Source organism: Apiotrichum porosum, assembly GCF_003942205.1.
Source record: "Apiotrichum porosum strain DSM 27194 chromosome Unknown scaffold_11, whole genome shotgun sequence".
NCBI classification, from domain to species: domain Eukaryota; kingdom Fungi; phylum Basidiomycota; class Tremellomycetes; order Trichosporonales; family Trichosporonaceae; genus Apiotrichum; species Apiotrichum porosum.
In genome coordinates this window covers 239,583-255,655 of record NW_021167118.1, presented here as the reverse complement: position 1 = coordinate 255,655, position 16,073 = coordinate 239,583, and the positions used below count along the sequence as shown (strand labels likewise).

The following is a 16,073-nucleotide window of genomic DNA, read 5'->3' as shown; positions in this document are numbered from 1 at the left end:
CCCCCGAACCCCTCCCTTACATGATCATACACGCTCCCCTTTCCATCTCATCCACATCGTCTCCCCTCCACCAAGCACCTCCCCTCCCGGAACCACCATTACCGTTCCCGTCCCTGCCCCTGCTCACCCCTTTTCCGCGCGAGCCGCCACTCGCGCCGCCGTCATCGACCGTCGCCTCGCCAGCTTCCCTGGCCTCGCGCCAGATCCGCGGCGGCGTAGTGCCCCTCCACGCCCAAAACGTCTTGAGCACCGGCCGCACGCGCACCTCGTCGGGCGAGTAGGCAAAGCACGCCGCGGTGTATCCGTCCCAGCCGGCGCGGGCGCGTGTCCGCGCCGCCAGCTGGGTGTACGCCTCGTGTGTGAGGCGGTGGCAGTCGACGAGGGAGATGGCGGCGGGCGCGCGGGACCGCGAGAGGAACGCGCGCAGGACGGCGTTGCCCGTCTCGGTGCCGTCTGCTTCGAGCCGGGCGAGTTTCGGGAGGGCGTTGACGAGACGCAGGAGCGCGGCCGGGGTGATGTTCTTTGCGGACCCGATGCGCAGCTCGACCAAGCGCGATTCGGTGAGTGGGGAGCCGGAGCAGGCGCCCGGGATGAGTTCGTCCAGGAGGCGATCGCACACGCCGCCGTACCGACCCGTGGCGTCCAGATCGAGACGCTCGAGCAAGGGCATGGACCTGACCAACCGCGCGAGCGTGGGCGGCGGGTCGAGGTAGAATACACCTTCGAGCCCGGCGGCCTCGAACCGCGTAATGTTCGGGATGCGGTCGACGAGCAGCTCGATGGCTTCCGCAGTGAGGTTTGTGCAGCTCGAGATGACGAGGTGCTTGAGCGGGGACTCGCGGTCGTCAAGACCAGTGATGTAGTCTTGTATATCGGACATCCCTAGCCAGCGACAGCCCAGGAGGTCCAGGGTGTGGAGGTTGGGCAGCTCGGACGCAAGGTGCTGGAGCAGGTGACCGCCAGTGGTCGAGGTCAAGCCGGCGATACGGAGAACTTGGAGTGCGTTCTTCTGGCTGCGGCTCATGGCGACGACAAACGCCTCGATATCCAAAAACTCGAGGCCCCAGCAGCGTGACACGTCGAGCTCCTCGAGGGCAGTAACGTGCTGACGAACTGCGCGGAGGACGTAGTGAAGAGAGAGCCTCAAACCCTTGACGTTGAGCTTCTTCAAGTTGGGTGACACTTGGACCACGGCAATGACATCCGATGCCGACAGGGTGTGACACCCGCGCAAGTCGAGGGACGTGAGAGACGAGTAGGCGGTCGAGAGGAGGGGGATCTTTGGGCCGTCCACGAGCTCGCGCCCCGTCAACACCCAGCCAGTTACCGCTTCGAGACCGCGGAGGGACATGTCCTTGATGCATGGGCGTGAGTGGGAGAGAATCTGGCGGACAGTACCGGGGTGGAGCACGGCGGCGAGAGGCGTAAAGTCGGCCGTGGCCCAGAGCTGGCCGTCGAAACAGAGCGAGCGCCATTCCTTGGACACCTGCTGGGTTAGCATAATAGCAGTCTGCGACAACCCACCCTGCTGAGCCTGATCAGTTCACGTCGGCCTCCATTGTCCCCGTCCCATCGACCGGTGCCGCCTTCGTCCATCCAAGTGTCGAGTAGAGCCTTGAAAACGGCTACCTTGAGTTCGCGAGGGAGCTTTGTGCCAAAGTGGTCGACGCTCTTGGCCACTGGTGCGCGGTAGCTGAGCGTACCCCACACGAGCTCGTCCGAGCCCACCGGGGCCGAGGGACTGTGCAGTCCAGCAGTGGCGAGGACGACGTTGAACGGCGGCGTCTGTGATGTGAAGCGGTGGTGCATACGCGCGTTGACTGTACGCTGGAGTGTGGAGCCTTCACCGGGCAGAATAGAGCCGTCGTCGAGGTAGCTACTGTCGTTCTGGGCCGACATGAGGGAAGTAAACGCGAGTTGGACGCTCGGCGCCTGCGACCCAGCCCGAGATGCCAAAGCTGGGATGCTGGCACTAGACCCGCTAGTGGTTGAAGAGAGAGACTGAGCACGGTTGCGCGTGCGCTGCTTGGTGATAAGCGACTTGAAGCGTGAGGGAGGGGGATCATCTTGGGCGGCAGAAGAACCTTGATCGCCAGCATCGAGGGTGGCACGGCGACGCCGGAAGGGAGCCTTGGAGCGGTCGATCCCACGGCGTACCGCCGCCCCCAGTGAGCGGGGCGTTGCATTCCCTGCCCCAGACGCAGACGAAGACGCTGATGCGGACGGTGACGAAGTGCTGGAATAAGGAGAGAAAGAGCTGGTCGCTGGCCACTGGGCGCTGTCTGCAGCAAACAAAGCCGGTGAGGTCGATTCAAGGGGGGCGGCAGCGGGGTTGAGTGCGGAGACGTCCGAGCCCAATGCGGGGGAGGCGGCGGCGGCGTGCGGGGGTGCAATGCCCCTGATACCAGCGTCCATAGCATCGTGCTGGGTGGCGACCCCGGCAAGCGACAAAGGCAGCGAGGACGAGGTCACACCGTCGTCTTCGTCAATGGCCGCCGATTCGTCTAGGTCGAAGAACGGCGCTGAGGCTTGGCGGGTCCGGAACGTGCTCTTGGGAGACTGGGTGTAGCTTGTGCCAGTGTATGACTCGGGGGCAGCGGACCATGCTGAGGAGCCTGACGGGTCGGCGTGTCCTGACGAGGAGGATAATGAGCCTGCCCATGGCGATTGGAAAGTATATGAGGGTCGTTTACCCGCAAGTACACCAAGGATACTGGGTGTCTGTGGGGTCTGGAGCGGTGGCGAGTCCGAGGCCTCGGACCATGCGGTGTCTGAGCGTGGACGCGAGGGAGACAGGGCCGGGAGGTCTAGGTCGTCGATATCCGCCATCGCGAGCGCCATATCAAGATCCATCTCGAGGTCAGAGTTGTCGTGTGACGCTGGTGGGTGGGTGATTCGGGGTTGTTGAGACGATGAAGTGGAGGAGACCGGTGTCGTCGGTCGGGACACCGGGTGTGTGGGGATAGGGAGCGGCAGAGTAGCCATGATGTCAGGTGTGATGGAAGAGTGTGTGGCGAGGAAAAGGAAACAGTAGTGAACAGAAGCGACAGTCGGTGTGTGGGGGTCGCGGCCGGGCGAAGGGAAGCACAATTGGCAAAGTGGGCTTATCGCAGAGGGGGCTGGGAATGAGAAGGAAGATGACACCACCCCCGATGGACCGATCAGCCGGGCACGATCTCCGTTCGCTGTTGCAGAGTGCAAGAAGAGGTGTAGGAGGGGGAAGAGGTGGAAGAGCGACCTTCTGTGATCCTGTCTGAGTTATGGGAGTGGTCTAAATTCTGTTCTGATCACAAGGGGCGAAGGCGAACATTCCTCCGCATGAGGACGGACGGCTCCAACTCTCGTGCTCACACGCACGTCACTGTGCCTGGTGCGTGTGGGTGGCAACATTACAATTCATTTCCTAATCATCATTGACTTGTAATCCTGAATTGTAACAGCCGCGGAGCCTTTATCGCAGAAACCAATCGAGATTCCGGGCAATGGAAGAACCCCAGACGTTATGTGTTTCTCGGTGGGTGTGGGTCCATATGCACCACCAAAGCAGCGTGCGCAGTGCTACACCAAGTGGTGCCTATGTGAACGGGAATCTTTTCTTGGATCTTGGAAGCCCGTGCTGCCAACAGCTGTTTATTGCTCCCAGCGCGCCGTCGAAAGGCGTTATGTACTACGCCACAGTGTGCGGCTCCACAGTCGCTCGAGCAGCGTCACAGATCACAGATGACACAGCTATCTGATTCCCTGTTCCGGACACCAATTGAGGGGAGATCCAGTTAAACAGTTTCGCCAAGTGTGAGCACAGAAAAGCTGTACAGGCAGCCGGCTACGTAGCCGGCTGTTCGCATTGACTGTGCTTACCATGGAAGCACCGATGACAACATTTTGCAGCCCACCAGATCTAAGAAGCTCGCTCAGGGCACCAAAAGGTGTCTTGAATTCGCCAGTCCTCCTTCCTTTATGAACTCCTCATATCTCACTTACCACCAGACCCCAGACAACGTTGACAGGAGCACGACGATAACTGGCCTTGCGCTATTGCGTACACGCGTCCATGACCAAAGCCATATGCCTCCGACATTTCCACGGCCGTACGTGACGGCCGTAATGCGTAAACGATGAGATGTAACCGTCGTGGCGGCCGGATCCCGAAATCCGCTGGCTGCCCATCGTTTATCTCCGGTTCATTCATATATCACCCCTCGAGACGCGAGTTGTTTGTTAACTACTCTCGCACTCATCATGACTGTCCCGCCTGACTGGTACTCACCATACGAGGGCCCAGAGCTGTACCCATCACCTCTGACACCTCCCCACTTCCTTGCCTTTCTCCGACCCCCGACCAACAAGCCGCCTCCCAACCCCGCACGTCCACCCCTGGCACCACCTCCGCCAGGGTGGACGAGGAGCTACCACGCCATCCCCGCCGCATTTCCACGCCAGCTACGTGAAAGTGCAGGGCCCTACGGACGCGGGTCGCATCCTTACCGCCTGTCAGAGCCGCCAGCAAACGAGAGCAAGGATTCGCGCAAGGTGCGGATCGCGGAGGAGGGATTTGAATGCGCACGGATACGGCATTCTGCGACTGAGTGGTCGTTGGAAGAAGGTCGACAGGCCAAAGATGGCGGACAGAAGGGGTTGTTTCTCTGCGTTGAACGATGGCGTCGGGACGTACCCGGAGGAGGGAGGACGATCGTCTGCACTCATGCCTGTGGCATGCAGAAGGAGGTGAGTTAGCTGTGGCTCCTGGGACGTACGTTGACAGCAGCACTGGCACCCGGTCTTCCACAACATTCTCAACCGGGCAGGCACTGAGGAAACTGCCATGTTCGGCACTGTTCGTTCATTATCCCAACATGCAATGGTCGAGGTGGACGACATCTGGATGCTCGACGACGTCCACCATGGCGCCTCCCTCGACCTCAACGGGGGCCTTCTTGGCCCAACACAGAACTGGGACGACACCGGCCGTGACGCCCTCAATTTCATCCTCCATGTCCTTCCCTCAGCGCAAGCCCAAGACCCAAACACTTTGGCATGGGAGCTCCCTTGGGCTCCCGAGGGAGCGGCGCCAGCGGTGAAGGTGATCGGGTTTGGCGGCTCGCTCGGCGGCTGTGCACATATTATGGCAGCTCACACCCGCCCGGACGCGTACGAGGGCCTCTTCTTGTGTGATCCCATGGTACCACCACGCCTGGTGACTCCAGAGGTGTTCAAGGCGGAAGGCATGAGTGGAGCCTACAGACGCGGCGCAGCAGCGCTCAAGCGACGGGATACCTGGTTCAGCAGAGCAGTAGCTCGCGAGAGCATGCTCTCGACTCCGTTTTACCAAACGTTCCACCCGGCCGTCTTTGACGTTACTGTCTCGCACGGTCTCGTTCCTGTTGACCCAGCCAAGCCTGCTGGCGAAGTGACTCTGGCCACGGCGCCGTGGTGCGAAACAGCCGTCTTCGTCGAGCCCATCTCCCCCGCTAGAGCTTGGGACATGTTGCCCAACCTCCGCGTGCCCATTGGTTTCCTCATGGCGCGGGATCCTGAGCGCACGCTTGGGGAGGAGACAACCCACGAACTCGTGTGGCGTCCGCCCCTCGCTCGCAATGAGCGCGCCATTGACGCCGACCACTTGATTCTGCAGCAGAATCCGGTAATGACAGCCGAGTCGGCGTGGCGTTTCCTTGCGACACTGTCTGCAGGAGAGTGGGGTCGCTCACCAGAGGAGATTCGTGCTACGTACAAGCCAGAGATCGTGCGTGCCAAACTGTAGAAGATGCACGAAGGCAGATGCATACGGTCCCCCAAGAGCCATCAACGGCGTAGCGGAAGCAATGACCTCCACCGCGCGCCACCCCCTATGATCCTATGACGCGTTGCCCATCTCCCATTTCCGTCCGATCCGACAACTCTTTGTCGCTTTCACATCTCACATCCTCCAAGTCACGCGCAGTAACATCGAGGGGATGGTAAGCGAAGAGCGCTCCACAGCAGCTGCCATCATTCCCGGTATGCCACCTCCACCACAGCGCAAGGCAACAGGTATGTGTCCAGTCTGCCCTCCAATCACGTCAGCCACCTCAACTACCTGGCCCCTCACGACGTCCCTAACATGCACAGCCGACGAGCCCGTCTCCATCGCCGCCTCAGCTTACCCACACATCATCGATGCGATCTTGTCCCATTCGTCCTCCTGGCTCGCCCTTCGCTTCACCTGCCGCGAGTTCCGCGACCGCGTCGACGCGCTTCTGTATGCGCACCTGGTGGTCACGGAATCACGAGCGGGCACAGTGCCAGACGAGATTGTGCTTCTAGTCTCGCGACCCGATGGGCGGCTCCTTCCACCTTTGGGCCATATGGATGCCCATGTGCCTTCAGATGGCGACTTCTCCAGTGCACTCGCCCACCCTCTTGCCCAGCAGCGTCAAGAGCGACAGAAACGCTGGCAGACCGTGATGGAGCGATATACTCGTGTGGTGGACGTGTTCGATTTCACGCACCCAGGCTGGGTACCCGACCACCTCTCGAATGTGCACACGTTGCGCACGCACGTACCACCTTATGCGTGGGCTCCCATCCCGTCAGAGAGCTTCCAGGCGCGCGTCCCGGCGTCCACGGCCGTTCTCTTTCCTTCCAGACCATGGCAGAGCGAGCACGGTACAGAGGGTACCTCGTTCGTCTCGGACCATACACGCAAGATTGTCTCCCACGTGCCATATCACCCGGACAGGGGGCCCGCGTTCGCCATCTCTGTCCGACCCCTGGACGGCGTGGACTGGTCGTTGCAGTTGGGCATCACAGACCTTGTCCTGGTCTTCCATGACCAGACTCCCGGTACCGCGACGTACAAGATCGACTGGGCAGTCCCAGCCTCCCCGACAATAACGGGCGGCGGGTTCACGGGCACGTACCCCACCTCCCCGAGGGGCCGGTGGATGAGCCTAGTTTGGAACATTATCCGTTCAGTGGAGGGCAGGACGCACATCCCACCACGCGTCACTGTCGTCGACTATCCAACCGAAGTGGACGTGTTTGGGTTCAGGACTCCTGAGCAGTTCTGCCAGACGATGATTGAGATTAACGAGGATGACGACGATGACCCTATTGCTGGTTTGGCGGATTTTGCGAGGGGGATCTCGTTTGTGAGTAGGGCAGAGTATCAACGTGGGCTTGAGGAGGAGGTCTACAAGTTGGAGATGGACCCGGCCTTTGTGTATCGTGCGCCTGGAGTTTTGGATTAGGGCTGCAACTTGGGAATATACATACATAGGTAGATGTATCTGCATGGGTGGGAGCCACTATCAACACCGTCTGGTCCCGTGGTCATTCGTACACACGCCGTCCGGTCGGCTCCGGAAAGGCACCTGTCGTTGACCTCATCGTTGCAGTTGGGCGTGCGCCTGGTCGGGGGACCTGAAGGCGCTGTTTACATGAACAGTTCCCGCCGGAGAGACAGGTTGGGGGTTGACATGTCGGCAGGATCGGCGAGCAGTCGCCCGAAGACCGGAAGGGCACCCGCCGAAACCGAGCTCGCGTCACCAACATGAGGCGCAGCGACAGTGTATAGCGCCAAATCTCATGACGCGCCCCAGGATCTGTGGCCGGGAGCCATGGCATGTATATGGTGATGCGAATGACGTCGGCATGTGACTAGCAGGGCTTCCCGGAGGGATGAAGTGGTCCAGGTGCTAGGTGCTGGAGAAAGACTATTGCCGCTGGCCATAACAAGCGCACAATGTTCTCGTGAAACCGGCAAGCAGACACGGCTGCTGGTGCAAGACGAGGACCATATGGTATATCAAGCACTTATTCATCATGGGGAGGACATACGGGAGATGAACAACCACTGGGGCACGCCTTCCTCAAGTCGGCAGGCAACTTTGCGGCCATGAAAAACGTCCCAGAAATCGCCGAAAATGACGTTCTTATTCTTTCCTCTGACCGACCGCCCAGTGATCCAGCTAACATCATGGACGGAAGCGATACCAACAGTGTAAGTCATCAAAATTCTGGGCCTCACGCCCAGGTGCTGTGTACCCACCATACACACGGGCAGCCCAGATGGGCTGTGGATGTGATTTCGGTTTCCGACGAAACAACCCTGGATGACCGATAGGAAGCGAACCCGACCCGCCTGAAGAGGGAACTGGGCCGACCTCATGATGCCCTTTTTGGCACAGCTTCAGACTCATAAACAAGTAGTTTCCCTTCGAAAGGCCCTATGATTCTATGAAAGTCCCAGCGCCCTCCTGCCCCTCTAGCCGGCTTGCCGATATCTAGATCGGAGTCGGACAATTGCTGCCATCCGCATCACCTCACCCGACTCACACTCACGACTGTAGCGGAGGCGATGTTCACAGACTGGCAAAGTCCTTGCTTGCACCCACCCTTTCCTATTCGGACTCGGAGACCGTTCGGACTCGTGCCGCCATCGGCAATCGGCGATGACGCTCCTGACGTCGACCACTCCAAAGTCACAGTTGGGGAACGCCGGTGAGATCCTCCGCCGTTGGCCGCCAAGGTGAAGGGCTCGGCCAAGGAGTGAACATACTGTAGATATAAACCAGTGCCATCCTGGCTTGAATCGCTCAATCCAACCATTCCCCGCCTCTCTCTCATTGTATCTCCATCTCCCATCGCACCCACACTCCGCATCTGCACCGAGCCTTACCCAGCGCAACACCATGCCTTTCGGTTCCAAGAAGGACGTAGTAAAGGCCAAGGCCAAGCCCAACCCGATCCATGAGCTCCGCAACAACACCGCCGAGTGGTGGTACAAGGACCCCGGCATGCGCGCCCTCGCCTTGCCCATCTTCCTTGGCTTCTGCTCCTCCATCCAAAGTGGTAAGTGAATTGCACCGGGTGTGGCATTTCCGTGGCGTGACCATTGCTGTGACCTGTCGCTGACATTCTGCAGGATACGATGCCACCGTCATTGCTGGTCTTCAAGCCAACATCGGTTTCTGGATGGCTCTCGGTGTGCCCAGCTCGATTGTGATTGGTGCCATCGTCGCTGGCCAGCCGATCGGCTCCCTCCCTGGTCTCATTCCCGCCGCCATTGCCACGGACAAATTGGGCCGCAAGAAGACTCAGTTTATCGGTTACGTTTTCCTCGTTGGTTCGGCTTTCTTCCTCGCATGGGCCAAGGGTGCTTGGTTGATGTTTGGTGCCCGCGTCTTCCACGGTTTTTGGTCTGGCGTCACCTCTGTCTCTTCCGGCCCATACACCACCGAGATTGCCCACCCTCGCAACCGTGCCGTCGTCACCGCCCTCATCCAGACCTGCTGGTTCACAGGCGCCGTCCTCTCCGCTTGGGTCTGCTTTGGTTGTCTTCACATCGACAGTGACTGGAGCTGGCGTCTCCCCCTACTCCTCCAGATGGTTGTTCCCGTCATCGCTCTCTGCATCATTCCCTTCGTGCCCGAGTCGCCCCGCTGGCTTACCAGCCACGGTCGCCAGGAGGAAGCGCACCGCATTCTCGCTCGCTACCACGCCAACGGTGACATGAACGACGAGCTGGTCCTGTATGAGATGAAGGAGATCTCGGCGGCGCTTGAGATCGGTGCCGCGTCCAAGGACGTCTCTTACGGCGCCTTCATCGCCACCAAGGGCATGCGCCACCGTCTCCTTATCTTGATCGTGAGCACGAGGAACGTGTTGCAGTGACAGTAACTGACACCTTGCAGACCTGTGGTTTCGGTTCGCAGATGGTCGGTAACGGCATTATCACTTTCTACATCGTCCCAATCCTTACTTCAGTCGGCATCACCTCGGGCACCGACCAGGCCATCTACAACGCGTGCTTGCAGATCTGGAACTGGCTCTCAGCGGTCGCCGGTGCTCTCGCATGCGAGCGCTTTGGTCGTCGCCCCCTGTGGCTTACTTCCATCGCCGGCCAGTTTGTGTCCTACGCCATCATCACTGCCTGTTCGGCTGTGTACGAGGAGCAGGGTAATGAGAGCGCGGGTTTCGCTGTCCTTGCCTTCCTTTACATCTACTTCTTCTTCTACGCCATTGCCGTGAGTATTGCTGGTGTTTGATCTCGCCAAGTGGCCCTTCTAACTTCCATGCCGCAGTTCACCGGCCTCACCTTTGCGTACCCTCTCGAGATCCTGCCCTTCGAAATGCGTGCCAAAGGCTTCTCCATCATGCTCATCTGTTCCATCTCCGGTGTCATTTTCAACACTTTTGTTAATCCCGTGAGTTGCCCACCAGCGGCTGGCGAAGTGGCCAAAGCCTCCCAATCCACAGACAATGCTGACCGTTTTAGATTGCCATGGCAGCCATCGCGTGGAAGTACTACTTCGTGTGGATTGGTTGGTACGTTTTTCCCGTCCGCTAAGCGAAAAAAGTGTCTTTATTTCACCAGAACTAACACCTCTTAGCATCACTGTCGTCGCCGTCATCATGTACTTCTACTACCCGGAGACCAAGGGCCTCATCCTCGAGGAGATCTCTCGAATCTTCGACGGCCCGCAGACCGGCAAGGACATAATCGCCGCCAGTGGACCTAGCGCCGACACCGATGAGGCCAAGGAGAAGGAGGAGGCCGCCGCCGGTCGCCTCGACGACAACATTGCTCAGCTCCACTTCCAGAGTAGCAACCAGGAGGTTTGAGCCTGAGTCATTCCACTGCCTCAGCCTTCCACGTTCCGCCCACATGCGCTTTTCGTAGGACCCTAAGTCGCTTCGCCTCGCCTCGCCTCCCCCTCCTCCCTCCCCCTCCCACTAGCTCGATGGTTGTTAATCCGAAGTGCTTGTAGCTGTCATGTAGCTGAGCATGCATTCTACCGTGGTCCCTGACTCGCTCTTACCAAAGTGCAGTGTGCGCGGCTTCCATCTCATCCATGAAGGGCCTGAAGGCCTGGCTCAGTCTGAATGTCGTGGCCATGGCCATGGGAGTTAGTTGACACGGTTAATGAACAATGAGTGAAGGACGGAAGCTGATGTCATGTGAGCACCACAGGGAGTGAGTGGGGCGGAGAGTCCACAAAGAGGCCACGGATCCCAAGAGCTTTACGCCCAGGATCAATAAGGTGTCGATGTTGGATGCAATATAAATGCTTGTCTGCTAGGTACCCCAATCAGCTGCGTATACCTCACTTGGCCGCCGCCCAGCGCATGACTCCCTCCCATACTGCCAGAGCAGCAGCGTTGGTCGGGAAAGCGCGAAGAGCAACTGGGACGAAGCCCTGTAGGGGTTGTCAGTGCGGTCTAATGGGTGCAAGGCAGCACTCACCCTGTAGAAGTTGCGCACTCGCGCCTGGCTATTCCAGCCCAGACCGCGCTTCCCGTCGTAGGTCTCACCCCAGACCTTGCGGTACGCGTCAAAAACGCCCTTGTACTTGGGCGTGGTTGGCGAGTCGACCATGATGCGGTTCTTGATATTGTCCATGGCTGGAGTGTGAACAGATGACTCTGGACGGATAAGACTTACGCAATGCCGCCAACCAGTACATGTTGGACGCCATACCACCAGCAAAGAAGTTGATTGCACCAGGGGACATCTCCCAAGTGGTGCCCTTCCAGCTGGAGAATAGGCGGTTGAAGATCTCAAATCCTGATATCTGTCAGAGAGGGCCCAAGCGGATGCTGTAAATGTATTCACCTCCAAACATGGCTGCAAAGCAGGAGCGGTACATGAAGCTCGCACCGAGGCCGCGCCACATGCCGGTGATGCCCTGCGCAGCGACCGTCTGGCGGACGACGTCAAAGGGGCCCGAGTATTGCTTTGGCAAATGCTCAGGTTGCACGAGCTGCAGCTGGAGCTTGCACTTGATCGTTTCCGTAGGGTGTGCGACCGAGGCACTGCAAAGTCAGCCGTGCTTGAACACTCTGAGACTCGAGGTCCCGTTCGGCCCCCAAGCGCAACCGACTCACTTCGTCCATCCAGCAAAGAGACCCGCAATGCTGTGGCCCAGGATCGATAGCCTGGTTCCCGCAGGTCCATCTTCTATCGAACCGGGAATGCGCTCAGCGAAGCCATTGTCTTTCAAGAAGGCACGATAGTTGTGCAGACTGGGTCACGTCAGCCTTTGTAGCTTCTCCAGTGACTCACCTGCCCATCAAGATCGAGTCCGTAATGCCCCACGATATTGCTGGAACCGAGGCCCCCTTATACAGTGCTAGCGGCCCCTCTTTGGTCACTGTTCGGGTCACGCAGTTCCATGCGCCGTTGAAAGTTCCTGGAGGTGCGCATTGCACTGCTGTTAGCCATGCGCGACGGAAGTGCGCGTACATCTTGTCTGGTGAAGGGTCAGCGTAGCTCACGACAACAGCGCTGCTGCAAGAGCTCACCTTGATAGTGTCAAATGGGTGTCCTGGTACCGTTAGCTGTCTGCCATCAAGCGCCGCTTAGCTCACCGACTACCAGCTGCGAGGGAACAGACGTCAGTAAGCGGCCCAGTTCCACAACAAATGTTGTTGACAAACCTTTGTCCAGCTGCCCATATCAGCACCGCGTCCCATCAACACATCCAAGCCAACTCACCCAGACAGGAGACCTGCTGCAAACCCAAACAATGGCGAGTGGCCTGTTGGTGGAGGCCTGGCCGCCATACTCTCGCCCTCGGGGTCGAGGACGGCTTCCGGCACAATCTCCTTCACTTCCTCTGCAAGTCGCCGGCGCGATGGTCCTCCAAGTCGATCCTCCATGCTGTCCAGAGTCGGGGGGTGCGGTGCTGGCGATGGGCACAGTGGGGCACGCGGGGTATAAGGGGTTCAATGAGGGAGTGTGGAGAGTGAGTGAGCGACTCTGACGTGCACGCTGGCTGTATGATCGAAAAGAGCGACGACGGTGAGAGGACTCGGCCGGGTATGTCATCCGCGTGGTGCCCCGCAGCTGGCCCGCTAAACCGGCCCGCGGAGCCGTGACAGAGTGTTTCTGCCCACCTGGGCTGTATGCATGCTGTCTGTTGGATTGAGGTGATGGAAAGGCAGGATGACACTGCCAGTTACCAAGAGAGCTCGAGAGTTCGCTCAGAGTGCGTATATTGGTGCGGTTTTGTGAAGAACAGAACTTGAAACGCCGCCTCCGCAAGGTATTGTGATTGCGCAGTCTAAAGTTTCGGTGCGGACGGCCGTCCACTACGATTGCCTATGGATGATGTGGCGTGAGCCTATGGGCAGGGAAGGTCAGCGACTCTCGTGTCTCGTCAACAACGATGCTTCAACCTGTTGCACGCAGTACAAGTCGTGCATTCCGGCCCCATTGATAAGAGTAGGCCGGGCCGATGTGCGGAAGTGATAGCAATATTCGGAAGGCTTGCGAAGGCGTCATGGCTGGCTCGAACTGTGAGTGGCTAGATCAGTGAGGACAAGGCAAAAGGGCTCTACTGGAAGCAGCCTCGGACGTGTTTCGTGGCCGAGATTGGGAGGCGGAGTGGCAAGACTTGAGGATAACCCAGAGATGGCGCTCAATAGATCGAGACGGTGTAAGCGGCATCCACGGAGGTACCACGCTTTGGTGACTGTTTGCCTTCCTTCTGCCTTCCACCATTCCATTCCTTGGCACCTAACCCTCGTTCCTCGATGTGATGCAAAACAATTGACCGGTGGAAATCGGGCGGGAAGTATACACAGTGGCACATATTCATCGGCAACAACACAACATAAGCTACTTCCGCCTCTGAACCTTTCCAAACTAGTGGTGGGTGAACACTGCCGCAGCCCTCGCGTGCTCCTGGTGTTCCTCGTCGGACATCTTGCCCTCCACGTGATGGTGATGACGCTCCGCAGGCTTCCAGGAGCCTGAACGCCAGGCCGGGATCTTGGAGCGATAAAGTTCGTCCACCTCCTCGAGCGAGATACCCCTGGTCTCCGGAATCATGAAGAACACGTAGAAGAAGGCCACAATCAACACTCCGCAGAACACGAGTAGAATGAGGGGACCAATGTCGGCCGCAATGAGGGGACCTGGCGATGTTAGCTTCCTCTAGAAAAGGTGGTTGCTGCGAGTTTCCATGTGTGGCTCTTGCTTAATGGACTTTTAGGCCCAAGCTTGCAAAGGATCCCCAACCGCTCAACATGACACTTACTGAAATAAGACAGCATGAAGTTCCAGAACCAGTTGGTGGCGGATCCCAGTGCAATTGCCTTGGGACGAACGCGGAGAGGGAAGGTCTCGCCCAGCTGGCTTCTGTTAGCAAGGTCTCGCGACACGAACTTAATTTCACTCAGCTGCACTCACCAAGACCCAAGGGGTTGGTCCCCAAAACAGACTGAAAGCTGACACGTGAAGGAGTGCAAAGGCCACAAGGACGTTTCCGCCCATGCGCTCCTTGCCTGCAGGGACATTTGGACTGTCGGTGAAGAAATGCCCGACAAGGCCGGCAATAATGGCACAGCAGGCCATGAAGGCGGCACCGATGAGCAGCGACTTGCGACGGCCCACATGTTCAATTGTCCACATGGCCGGAAGGACCATGGCGAATGAGACACCACCCATGAGGACTTGAATCGTGTACGAGTTGAGAGTTTCAATCCTCGCGGCCTTGAAGAAGACCGGTCCGTAGTAGTAGTAGAAATTCTGGCCGTTGAGCTATACGAGGTTAAGAAAAGAATGGTCAGCCAGCTTTCATAAAGAGATATGTGTGCTACCCACCTGAAAATAAAATACAAATAATAACACGATTAAATAACATTTACAAATGTCGCGGTGTCAGCCAAATTGGCGAGGTGATTCAGTGCCCGACCCACCTGCTGCAAAAACTGGATCATCATTCCATTGAGAGTTCGCTTCCACATCATCGAGCGAGTGGAGAAGCACTCAAGCCAGCTGGCCTGGCCGTCGGCATTCTCCGCAGCGACCGCCTCTTCGAGGTCGTCGTAGATTTCGCGGGCCAGCGGGTCTTCGATGTTGCAGTCGTTCAGTGCTGCAATCGATTTGAGAGCGGCCTCTTGCTTTCCCTTCCCAAGAAGCAGACGCGGGGACTCGGGAAGAATAGCTGCCCCGAGCATGAGCATGATGCCCCATATGATCTGAAGTCCGATGGGAATGCGCCACGATCCAGAGTTGGGCATGGCATGGGTGGCCAGGTCGATAATGTACGCGAGGAACAGGCCCGAGATGATCTGGACCTGGTAGAGTACTAGCAGTGTACCGCGGATCTTCTTCGGTGCCGCTTCTCCAATGTAGAGGGGTACAATGGCCGAAAGAGCACCAACACCCAGGCCAGCAAAGAAACGACCGATGGTGAGCTGCACAAGCCCGAACGAGGCGGTTTGGATTACAACCCCGACCAGGAAGATGGCGGACCAAAACATGATCGAGTATTTTCGTCCAAGGCGGTCGGAGGTGAGAGCTGTGGGTTAACTAGGGTCGTGTCACAGGGCGGTGGACTCACTCTGAAGGAGTGCGCCAAAGAAGGTACCAGCGGAGAGCAACGATGTGATGATACTCTGCTTCTGAGAGCTGAGTTCCCAGGAGTCTGTAGCTCCATCGTAGTCGCCACCCATAGTTTGGACGAAATCCGGCATAATCTAAAGGATCAGTCTTGCCACTGGTTTCTACCCACCAAACAACCAGAGATATAACCAATGTCATATCCTTGAGCGTCAGCGATCAGGCCCACCTCTGCTTTCAGTGACTTACCAAACACCCAGCCGCCAAAGGCAGCCATGAAACAGAACACTATGGAGCGCGGGATGGCCATGGTGATGTGGAAAGTGTTGCGGAGGAAGGTTGGAACAGCTCCACTTGGCGCCCCGCGACGCCTTCTTATGAGTTCCCCGCGGGGTCCTGCGGTCATCCTTGTGGCGAAAACAACGCAGTTCGCGCGCTCTACTCCCGACGTGCGACAGACAACCGTGGTGAGGCGGCCGCAAAGTGGCAACAGGGCGAGAGAAAGAGGAACACCTTCGGGGGCCTGTTGACAGCCGGGCTTCATCCGTTCAGGCACTCGCTGACTTTGCCAAACTGCTCAACCGGTTGCCAAGTTGCCTGGCCATTGCCATCTCCGCACATCATACCTGGCTGCGACCGCATTTTCAGACCGTACAGTATCTTGCAAAAGTGGTTCCTGTCGGAACCGGGGTGGCCGTTGTCGACCAGCGGTTGTTTTACATCCAGGCGAGGGATACTGCCT

The 16,073-nt window shown here is 58.3% G+C and overlaps 5 protein-coding genes across 5 annotated transcripts; 2 read left to right on the top strand and 3 right to left on the bottom strand.

Moving 5' to 3' along the window:
• Positions 1 to 16: 16 nt before the first annotated feature.
• On the bottom strand, positions 17 to 2,829 carry EHS24_001711 (uncharacterized protein; the record flags this gene model as incomplete). The annotated part of the gene is made up of 2 exons (XM_028617486.1): positions 17 to 1,486; positions 1,525 to 2,829. 2 exons carry the CDS (start codon positions 2,827 to 2,829, stop codon positions 17 to 19), a joined length of 2,775 nt encoding a protein of 924 aa, XP_028473949.1.
• Positions 2,830 to 4,239: 1,410 nt separating this feature from the next.
• Positions 4,240 to 7,229, top strand: EHS24_001710 (uncharacterized protein; the record flags this gene model as incomplete). Its single annotated transcript, XM_028617485.1, has 4 exons — positions 4,240 to 4,725; positions 4,763 to 5,743; positions 5,952 to 6,030; positions 6,109 to 7,229. 4 exons carry the CDS (start codon positions 4,240 to 4,242, stop codon positions 7,227 to 7,229), a joined length of 2,667 nt encoding a protein of 888 aa, XP_028473948.1.
• A 1,443-nt stretch (positions 7,230 to 8,672) lies between these two features.
• EHS24_001709 (uncharacterized protein) lies at positions 8,673 to 10,605 on the top strand (the record flags this gene model as incomplete). The annotated part of the gene is made up of 6 exons (XM_028617484.1): positions 8,673 to 8,832; positions 8,906 to 9,627; positions 9,675 to 10,007; positions 10,065 to 10,187; positions 10,259 to 10,308; positions 10,374 to 10,605. The coding sequence occupies 6 exons, from the start codon at positions 8,673 to 8,675 to the stop codon at positions 10,603 to 10,605; spliced, it is 1,620 nt and encodes a 539-aa protein (XP_028473947.1).
• A 482-nt stretch (positions 10,606 to 11,087) lies between these two features.
• On the bottom strand, positions 11,088 to 12,642 carry EHS24_001708 (uncharacterized protein; the record flags this gene model as incomplete). Its single annotated transcript, XM_028617483.1, has 11 exons — positions 11,088 to 11,180; positions 11,228 to 11,385; positions 11,426 to 11,548; positions 11,597 to 11,796; positions 11,869 to 12,006; positions 12,047 to 12,134; positions 12,227 to 12,233; positions 12,286 to 12,308; positions 12,352 to 12,361; positions 12,421 to 12,430; positions 12,479 to 12,642. The coding sequence occupies 11 exons, from the start codon at positions 12,640 to 12,642 to the stop codon at positions 11,088 to 11,090; spliced, it is 1,014 nt and encodes a 337-aa protein (XP_028473946.1).
• A 988-nt stretch (positions 12,643 to 13,630) lies between these two features.
• Positions 13,631 to 15,641, bottom strand: EHS24_001707 (uncharacterized protein; the record flags this gene model as incomplete). The annotated part of the gene is made up of 7 exons (XM_028617482.1): positions 13,631 to 13,902; positions 14,025 to 14,118; positions 14,177 to 14,527; positions 14,686 to 15,290; positions 15,333 to 15,468; positions 15,504 to 15,535; positions 15,581 to 15,641. The coding sequence occupies 7 exons, from the start codon at positions 15,639 to 15,641 to the stop codon at positions 13,631 to 13,633; spliced, it is 1,551 nt and encodes a 516-aa protein (XP_028473945.1).
• Between the last annotated feature and the right edge of the window lie 432 nt (positions 15,642 to 16,073).